Below are 10,132 nucleotides of genomic sequence, written 5' to 3'. Positions count from 1 at the left end.
CGACAGTACAAAAATCCCGAAATAAGAACCGCGCGCGGTGTTCAGTCAAACGAGCGTCGTTCCTCCATGGGGACATAAATATTTCCGTGATCTTCCTTGGCGTGGCTTTCGGGCTTCTGCGTTGGGGATCATCCATAAATTACGTCCGTCATTCGCCATTTATGTGACTGCAAACGCAACCCCTCTAGCGCCTGATGCGTAGGCAACATCTGGCTTACGGTGCATGCGTGTACTGCGGGTTGGCCTACCCCGAGCCTCGCAGGCGCTGAGCTCCTGTGACTTGCCCAATGAATCGGAGGAAAAACGGGCGTACTTTCTGGAGAATCCCTTCGTCGGCCACCGCGCCAGTGGCAAGCTGCCGCTTCCTGGGACAAGCTTCGAGCTGACGCGCTGCGAAAGCCGCAAAGGGCAATTCCAGATCGCACAAATGGCAAAAAAAAATCCGTCATTTTCTTAGTATTTTGGCTAAGCTACTCGAGTTAGAATAAAACCAGACGTGTCTACCGATTCAGCAGATGCGTCTGCTTCAGAAATCATGTGTAGAAGAACTGTAACTGCACAGGTTACGCGTTCATTCACGTGCCTCGCCAATGTCTAGCACCACTCCTTTGCCCACAGCAGGCCTCGAATTATTGCGAGTTTTGGGACCGTTACGCACAGACAGCCTCTCTGGAATTGCTCCACACGAAGTCCTCGCTTCACATCGATGGCGTCAGGTTATCTGCATTCCCTAGAAAGCCGTCTCCACAGGCTCCCCCCTCCCCTCCACACCCCATACAAACACACATGTAAACCCACACCACCCGCTGCCGGCCCGCGCCGTGAGCGGCGGCGGCCGCCGAGCGCGCTGAGCGAGCAGCGAGGTGCACAGATAAGGGGTCGGTCACGTAGCGAAATCCGACGCCAATTTCTCGCCTCGGCCATCTGTGTGCCCTCCCCCCTCTCGGTATCACACACACACACACACACACCAACACACACACAGCATGCCGACGCTCGACTCGAACACATACGCGCCCATCCAGAAGATTTCCGTATTGTGTGTGTGTGGGAGGGGGGGGGGGCAGGAAAAACAGGGGACGGGGGCACATGGTCTGCGCCTATCGTGAGCCGGATGATTATGTTTAGCTCAAAAGCGATTTAATTGTCTTTTCCTTATTTTTTTCTTCTTTAATTTTTGGCGTACATTGATTTTGTCTAACCACTACCCCTTTGGCTCACCCCCTCATCTCCACCCACAGAATATGTATTCTGACTTATTCTGTGTTTCCCACCACCACACGCTGCGCGCGGTGGACGTGTTCTCCGCTCTCGCGCGGCATGTGGTTGTGGCTGCACTCGCTGCAGTGACGACCAGTGACGACACGGCGGCGCGGCCTCCCTCCATAAAGCCGCGGCGCTTCTAATCTCGACAAACGGCGACACACGCCTCATGAACGGCAAATATAAATGAAGCGCCGCCGAGGCAGCCGAGGCGAGGGCGAGGGCGTCACCCCCGTAGGGGAGCACGTGTCCCCGCATTGTAGGTAGGGCGCCGCGGTGCGGCCACTTTGGCGCGGTATTGGAGGACGCAGGCCGGGGACCGCGCGGCCCGGCCCCACGTGGGTGCCGGGTCCCAGCCCGTCGGACGACAACACTTTGTGTGTCACTCTTGCGCGGGCCGCGCCATACCTCCGCCCGCGCCGCCGTCGGGCGCGGTGCCGCGGGGCACCCGGCCCTGCTCACGCTGCTTCACGCTCCCCGGCCCGCAGTGCTGTTTCAGAGAGCGGCGCGACGCGGGAGCAGGAGGAGGCCGCTGACGCTGCCATGGACGCGCCGGCCTGCGAGAGCGGCGAGTGTCGGCCGGCGGACTCGGTGAGCGGAGCTGCGTCCTCGCCGTCGTGTCATGTGTTTACCTCTGCCTGCAGAGTGAATAATAATAACCTTCGTGGTCCAGGGCGATGGGGTCGCCGCCGTGGCCTCCAACGGTGCGGCCTCCGGCAGCGCCACCGCCGCGGAGGTGCAGTCGACGGCCAAGTCGTCGTCCGCCCGGTTCGCCTCTCGCAGCCTCCGGATCACGGGGGTCGTGTCCTCGGCGCGACGGAAAGTGGACGAGGCGCGCGGCTGGCTGGACAAGCACGGCACGGCCAAGCACCGCGTCGCCCTGGCCGTGGGCCACAGCCTCGTCGTCATCTACCTGGCCTTCGCCGTCGCGCACTGGCGCGCGGAGGGTGAGTGACGAGTGACGCTCTGTGTGACGGTTATGCGGTGGGCTCCTCTCTTGTCACGCTAATACTCTCTGCGGTCCGTCAGTGGATGCCGGCCGCGCGAGCGACCTCGAGTTCTGCGACGGGCTCGGCTTGCTCCTGGTCATCCTGGCCGGCACCTACCTGGGTATCGTCTACTACGCGTTGCTCAAGCCGTACTGCTTCCCCTGGGCGCGCCGTCTCCTGCCCAGCTGCACCCAGAACCGGTAAGTGTCGTGCACGAGTACTCAACAAGTGTCAGTGTTTCCGCGTCACGCGATCAACAAAAGCTTCGATATGTCACGTCAGTTTTTGAGGTTTTTATTTTACACACCGTTCTGTAGCGGAGAGCCGCAGCTTATGTCGAGGTATGCAACCACCGCCCACCGGCGCACCGCACGAGACGAGTTGCCTATCCGACAGGCGCTCAGGTCGTTTAGCTGGCGCAGCTTGCGCAGCTTTGTGCTGTGACATTTACAGTGCTCAAGCGTGGCGACTAAACGATGATTGACCTTGAATGCGACGTAAACACGGCTGCGAGCCGACAGATCTGCTGCTCACCGCAGTCGTGTACTTTTGAAGGCACCTTCACACTGACCATCTTCTACCTGTTCGCGTCCGCCGTGTCCGCCTCTCTGCAGACGCACGGTAAAAACGACGTCCTGGTCCTGATTTCCATGACGTTTGGAAAAACCAAGACGTTCCCCATGTATCTCTTCCATAAGACGTCTTGGTTTTTCCAAATCGTCATGAAAACAGGGACGTCACTCTTACCGTGTGGCCACCACTTTAGGACTTTTGCACTGGCGGCAAGTTGGCGAAGGTGGCGACAGAATGGGTACAGGTCATAGAAGATTATATTTCATAGCTACGACAGATTATAGCTAGACTATTAGACGCAATTCCTTCCACTGCTTCGGGTTATGGTTCGCAGCGTGCTCCGCTGGACGGTGCTGGCCGCGGTGCTGATCGCGCTGCTGGTGCTGCTGCTGCTGGACATCGGCGCGGACCGGCGGCGGCTGGCGGCGCTGCTCGGCGTGGTCGTGTTCGTGCTGCTGGGCTGGGCGTGCTCGCGCCACCCGCGCCGCGTGCGCTGGCGGCCCGTGCTCACCGGGCTGCTGCTGCAGCTGCTGTGCGGCCTGCTCACCATCCGCCTGCCGCAGGGCCGGCGCGCCCTCGAGTGCCTCGCCGCCAAGGTGGCCGCGCTGCTGGGCTGCGCCGACGACGGCTCCAGCTTTCTGTTCGGCGACATGCTCGTCAAAGAGAAGTCGCTCTTCGCGTTCAAGGTAGGCCAGTGTTTTTATTTCAAGCAGATGACGCAATGAACAACACCCGTCTGCCTCGCCCGTTATCGCCGAGCCTGACCCCGCCGCAGGTGCTGCCCGTCATCTTCTTCTTCAGCAGCCTGATCCAGGTGCTCTACTACCTGGGCGCGATGCAGTGGGTCGTGGCGCGGGTGGGCGGCCTGCTGCAGGCCATCATGGGCACCACGCTGTGCGAGTCGGTGAACGCGGCGGGCAGCGTGTTCCTGGGCATGACGGAGAGCCCCCTGCTCATCAAGCCCTACATCGAGCGACTCACCAGCTCAGAGCTGCACGCCGTCATGGGCACCGGCTTCGCAACGGCGTCGGGTACCTGGACTCTCTTTCATTCATAATTATTCAAAAAACGTGCAGTGATTTTCGTTTACGATCTCATGTTTTCACTGAATGTAGTAAACATTTTTTCTGGCTACAGGGTCCGTTCTGGCAGCTTACATCTCCTTTGGGGCTGACCCGGGTAACTTGTTGACGGCCTCCATCATGTCGGCGACGGGGGCGCTGGCCTACTCGAAGCTGCTCCTGCCAGAGACCGAGGAGTCCACGACCACGGCCGAGCACCTCGGCGATTCGAGCGGGTGAGAGCCAGGCACTGTTTTAAGACCGGCTGACGGAAGGGGGTTGCCCATTTTCATGGGTTGGCCTGGGCCTAGGATGGGTGGGCTAGGCCGACGCGTGTAACCCTGCCCGAGTTCCTGGGCCGGTTACGGTTGGCCTAGGCCGGCGGGGACAACCCCACCCGCGTTCCTGACACCGAGTAATGTTGAGGGCACCTTGCAAAACAGACTCTAAAACTTCTCTTTATTTCCGTCGTTCTGGGGACGATATTTGAAAACAAATCGGCGGCACTTGTATGACTGAGACTTTCTTCCTCCCCCTACTTTCGATTCCTCCCCCCGCAGCGTGGAGATAGAGGATAGCAGCGTGATCGACGCTGCGGCGCGCGGCGCCAGCGCTGGCATCAACATCGTGCTCAACATCGCCGCCAACCTGGTGGCCTTCGTGTCGCTGCGGTACCTCATCAACAGCGTGGTGGGCTGGCTGGGGGAGCTCGTCGGCATCCCGGACTTCTCTATCGAGGTAGGACGCGAAAATCAAAGGAACAAGACTAGACCTATATACACACTTTTTGATCAAAACGCCCATAAGGCAAATTTGTATCCCCTGGTTCGAACAGAAGATATTATCCGATCGAAAAAATAAAACCATGGTTAGTCTTACAATCTGTCAAGGCAACTTTTCCGCACTATTACAATTCTCAAATCGAAAATCGGCAAAATTCCATCATCCCTAGTGTAGGGTAGGAGGGTGAAGGCGCGTGTGTGGTGCTGAGAGAACTGGTGTTTGGAGTAGATGGTGCTGGGCGTGCTGTTCATGCCCGTCGTGTGGTTGATGGGCGTGGCGCCGGAGGACTGCAAAGACGTCGCCACCTTGGTGGGCCTCAAGACGTTCGTCAACGAGTTCGTCGCCTTCGAGAGGATGAGTCAATTGAAAGAAACCGACCAACTTTCGGTAAGGATCAAGCCGTCTTTGTCTCAATGACAAACTATTGTCTCTCAGAATAATTGTGACCGTTGGTCGCTATATGCAGCCACGCTCCCTGGCCCTGAGCACCCTGGTGCTGTGCGGCTTCGCCAACTTCGGCTCCCTGGCCATCCTCATGAGCGTGCTGTCGGCCATCGCCCCCTCGGCCAGGTCCAAGGTGTCCGACGTGGCCCTGCGGTCGCTCGCCGCCGGCATCGTGACCTGCTGCATCACTGCCAGCATGGCGGGTGAGCTACTCATCCCCATAATAACATGAAATGCAGCGATTTTTTGACTTATTTTTTTTTTATTCTCATACGTCATTGTCACGCTTTCACAAAATTTCAAACGGTATAGCGTTATTGAGATTGGCTTCAATGACACAGCTGCTAGCCCAGCTACATTTTGCTGATAACCATCCTACAGATGTAGTAGTGCCAATGACAATGTCACGTACAACAAGATGTAGCTGAGCCGGCAACTACATCGTCGAAGTCAATCCAATAACGTCACGTCGTTGGTACAAAGGTGCATTTGTTTTTATTGTTTTATTGTTTATGTTTATTGTGTCACCTTTGCCCTGTGTCCGCAGGGATGCTGATGGGTGAGAACTCTTTCTCCACCACCACGTCGAACGAGACGTCGAACCTGACTCGCTCATAGCTTTTCCTGTGTGCTGCGTATTTGTGAGGACTGATCTTACCGTATTTGCACGTTGTAGTGCGAAATAAGTATCGATAAGTTAGTTTTATAACAAAAGTAAAGAAAATGCTGAAGGTGATTAAATGTCGTTTCCTTGAGTAGTACTGAAAATTTACAGACTGGTGGTGTGTGTGTATGGTGAATGGTCCGCAAGGTCCGGGGCGCCTGCGATCCAGTGGGTAGGCAACCTGAACGCGCGAGTGTACAGCGTGCGCATGTTGCCTACCATCGCAGGCGCTCACGGGGGCTCTTTGAAAGACACGCTGAGTGTCTTGCGGCGGGAAGTCCTCTGGGGTGGAGCGGTGGGTGCGGGTGCGGAGACGAAGTCGGAGGCGGGGGGCGGGGCCGCGGCGGTGCGCAGGAGGGCATTGCGAGACGGGTGGGCACGAGGGAGCTGTCGACGGAGGAGTCACAGCAGGGGGACGGCGTCAGCGAACAAAACCGTACGGATCATCGCATCGGGCTTACCTTACGGAGGGCAAGCGCGTCCTTGCCGGTGAGCCGGTGCGCAATCTGGTGGGCCATGTGCTGGGCCACCTGGTGGGAAGCCTTGCTGGCGCGGTGCGGGCACAGGCCCGAGCACGCGGCCGAGCTCTGCAGCGCGGGCAGCCGGCAGCCCCGGGGCCGAGTGCGGGTAGACACCTCCTCGTCGCAGCCCACGCCCATCCTGGAGGTGGTCCACGCCCCCCGCCGCGCGCAGCGCCCTCTGTCGGGGGCACGCTCGGACGCGGGGGCGGCGCGCGGCAGTGGGCAGCGCGAGTGGCACGGCACAGCGCCCTGCGACCAACACGAAGGGTGGTTCCCGTTCCCTGGCGGTGGGACCACCACCCCTGGCCCGCGGCCCCCGCTCCCCACCCCCGCACGGCGTACCTTGCTGGTGGTGGTCTTGGGCAGGACGAGGGCGCCGCGGGTCGGCCGCACCACCTCGCTGGGCCGGGACTGGAGCACGACGCGTCGCTTGGCCTCCTCGAGAGGGGCCGAGGCGCCGCCCCTCGCCGCGCCCCGCTCCCCGCCTCGTCCCGACACAGGCGGGAGGTTGGCCCGCCCGGGTGAGGGCCACTGCGGTACCGACCTGCGCACCTCGTCCCCGTCAAGTACACTGTCTGGATCAACACTCGTGGGGCGTCGCCTTGCGCGGTCCCCAGCACCAACCTGAATTTATCCCCGAACAAGGCGTGCGCCTGCACCCCGAGTTCCCCGAGGTCTCCGAGGTGCGGCTCCGTCTCTGCTGTGGGGTTGGACGAGCTCCCAAAGTAGTCACCGAGTTTGTCGAGGTCGAAGGGGTGGCCAAGCATGGTGAGCGGCTTAGGGGTGACGGCCGGCCGGCCAAGCGGCATGACTTTTAGCGAAACCCGTAGTGGTGCTTCGTTCTGAGATTGGTCCTCGGTCTCGACGGCGTGTGACTCGTCCCCGGATCGTCTCCCTGCAGGGCTCGAGTCCCCCTCGCAGGTGTTTGTGTGTTTCAATGCCGAGTTGCTGCCTACGTGTGGGGGGTTGTCATCCTGACAGAGAGGGTCGAAACTGTCCCCGCCAGTGGTAGAAAGGTCTTTGTTTTTGAGCGTAGTGTCCTCAGTGGACGCGTGGTCCTCCCCTTGCAGCGGGGTGTCTTCCTCTTTTGACGATTGACGGTCTTCCTCTTTTGAAGAGAGGCCTGCGCTTGGTAACAGCGTGTCTTCCTCTTTTGACGGAGGGTTCTTTTCATTGGTTGAGGTGTCCGCTCCTCCCGGCTCGGTGTCCTCTCCGTTGAGCGCTACCTGCTTCTGCGGGGGATCCTCCTCCTTCACGGCGGGCGGTACCCCACTCTTGAGGGACCTGTCCTCGCCGCTGAGCGCGGAGGTTAGCGCTGCCATGTTGCTCTTGCAGTCGCGTACGAGCCGCGACAAATCCTGCGCGTCAGACGGGCACACCTCGTCGAGCAGCGTGAGCAGGAGCACGCTGTGATCGCCGTCCTGGCGCAGGGCGAGCATGAGCAGGCTGGGGTCGCTGCGCCCGCCGGAGACCACGGGGCCCTCGGTGTGCTCTGCGGGCGCGGGGCGGTCCGTGGGGCTCGGGGGGCGCGGGCGGGGACCCCCGGGCTCTTCGGCACGCGCCCGCTCCGTCCGCACCGACCCGGGGTCGCGTGTGAACGGGGCCACACGCTCGCCGATCTCCTCCAGGGCGCGCAGGATGTCGGCGACCTCCTTGACGTTGGCGGCGAGCGAGTCCCCGCCCGTGCCGGCGAGGTGTAAGGACCCGTAGGGGTACCACTGCGAGTCTGGGGGACCATGTGCAGGTTGTTCCGACGGGCAGGTTTGAGCCGGGCTGCTCTCCAGAGGTAAAGCTGGGGGTCTTTCTGCTATCGAGTTGGACTCTGGAGGACGCGGTGGCGCGCAGAGTAGGGGATGACAAGCCAGCACGCTCTCCAAGGCGCTTTCAGCGGGGCGGACAGGGGCCGCGTCTTCTGGAGGTCCGTGGAGCAGCGCTTCGGGAGGAAAGTCCGCCGTTGGACAGCTGGATGTCACGATGACGTGCTTGTCGGCCGGCTCTTTTAGCTGCAAGCTCTCCGCCACCACGTCCTCGCCGTCGCTTGTCCTGGAGTACGCTTATTCGTAAGTGTGAGGGAGGGCCGGACAACTTTGTTTTCTGGTGTGTATTGACTTACGAGATGATGAGGGGCCCCCCGGGATCATCGGGGATGCCCGAGCGAGTGCGGGTCCCCGGGGAGGCGCAGAGCTCTGGGGTGTGCGTCAGCGACGTGCACCTGACCAGGGTCTCGAGGCAGGACGCGGCGGAGGGTTCCAGGGGCGGCGGTGGCGGCCGACCGACGCCGACCGAGGACGGCGACGGCGACACGGCGGCGGACTCGACCCGGGGGATGGGCGCGCCACCGGTGTCGCTGTGCTCGGCGCTGGCCGGGTGGCTCGAGGGTGTCGAGAAAGCCCCCGACGACGTGTTCTCCTCGATCGAGTTCACGATCTGCGATGCCCGCACGGCAGACGTGGGCGTTGTCTGTGTAGGGGAAACCACAGGCTACAAATTAAAAAGTAAATGCTGCCCGCTGTCGGTACTGAGTGGCCGTAGCGTGCGTACTTGTGATGAGCGGCTGGAGCGGGGGCCCCCTCGCCGCCAGCCGTTGTTGAACCTCATGGCGCGGCCCAGCGCGGCAATGGCGCGGCCCGGCCAGGATCGCGGCAGCGTCTGCAACACGGCTCATGAGGCTCGTGACGGCCCCGACGATGCCTCACCCACCAACCCGCCGTCGGCCGCGCTCACCTCCAGGCTCTCCACCCTCGCCGCACGAATACGCCGCACCCGGCCGCCTGGAAAAGAAGGCAGGTACCTCAGGTACCTCCCATTGCTGAGCATCGTTAGCCCCCACCCCTCTGGCGGCGCGCCCCTCGCCACCTACCCGTCGATCTGCTGAGCGCCGTCGCGAGGGCCGCCTCGATGTCCGCCGCACCACCCCGCGGCGCGCATGGCTGGTGACAGCAGTGGTGGGCGCGGGGGCGGCGGGGGCAGTTGGAAGCGTGGAGGTGCGACCGCCCGGGCCCGCGCACCAGGAGGTAAGAGTTGCAAGTAGAGGACGCCCATTCCGGCTCCTAACAACCGTGCCCAAGGTGTCATGTATTAATATTTCTATACTTCAATAGCAGTGTGGGCAGGTGTGACGGGTGGATAACATACCATTGGGCCGTTGCCGCGGCTCGCTGCATAGACACATTCACCCTTGCGTTCAGTAGGAGTCATAAACAAAGCATATGATTTGAATGTTGTTATTTTTGTTTTTACTAATTTTTTTTATAAAGTGTCGAGATAGTTGACGTTCCGTTGGAAATGTGTCACCGTCCCGACAGCACCACGGCTGCGGTGTGCAACTCACTTGTTAATTTAATTTTACTAGAGTATTAGTTTACAAACAAAGTCTTATTTTTTTGTTTTTTTCTTGTTTTACTTGTCCCAGTGTAACAAAGGAAAAAGTAACCTTGGCAACGCAACCCTTATTGAACTACTGAACTTGAGAGGATCGTTTTTAATCGGTTTGGAGATGTTTTCCCACAATAAACGTAACGTGGGCAACGAAGTAAAAGCTCGCTCGTGACGTCTGCCACGTCCCTGTTTGTGCCACAAAAATGTGGCCACAAATCCGTCGGCCAGGGTCAGCTTAATATGGCCCGACTATAGAAGATCCTGTTCGGGAAATATACGATATCCGACCCGACGCCCCCAGCCACACGAGCCACACGCCCCCTTTACTTTGTAGCTGCACAGTTGTAGCTACAATCGACACGGCCCCATGCAGCTTCATCCGATCCAAAACTTGGCCTTAAGATCAACCACCGGACGGGGCAAATTTTTTCTTTGTCGCTTTTTGTCTCCCCTTAG

At 60.0% G+C, this 10,132-nt stretch overlaps 1 protein-coding gene across 1 annotated transcript; it reads left to right on the top strand.

Annotated features, from left to right (window-relative positions):
- The first annotated feature begins 1,548 nt into the window (after positions 1-1,548).
- On the top strand, positions 1,549-5,854 carry LOC113209101 (solute carrier family 28 member 3-like). Its single transcript, XM_052269014.1, has 10 exons — positions 1,549-1,854; positions 1,937-2,210; positions 2,293-2,452; positions 3,160-3,511; positions 3,601-3,856; positions 3,963-4,122; positions 4,447-4,624; positions 4,898-5,056; positions 5,136-5,316; positions 5,661-5,854. Exons 1-10 carry the CDS (start codon positions 1,807-1,809, stop codon positions 5,729-5,731), a joined length of 1,839 nt encoding a protein of 612 aa, XP_052124974.1. The 5' UTR covers positions 1,549-1,806; the 3' UTR covers positions 5,732-5,854.
- The last annotated feature ends 4,278 nt before the right edge of the window (positions 5,855-10,132 follow it).

The sequence above is a fragment of the Frankliniella occidentalis genome, unplaced genomic scaffold (genome assembly GCF_000697945.3).
Source record: "Frankliniella occidentalis isolate FOCC.00 unplaced genomic scaffold, Focc_3.1 Scaffold80, whole genome shotgun sequence".
Classification (NCBI taxonomy): domain Eukaryota; kingdom Metazoa; phylum Arthropoda; class Insecta; order Thysanoptera; family Thripidae; genus Frankliniella; species Frankliniella occidentalis.
This window is presented reverse-complemented; position numbering and strand designations above follow the sequence as displayed.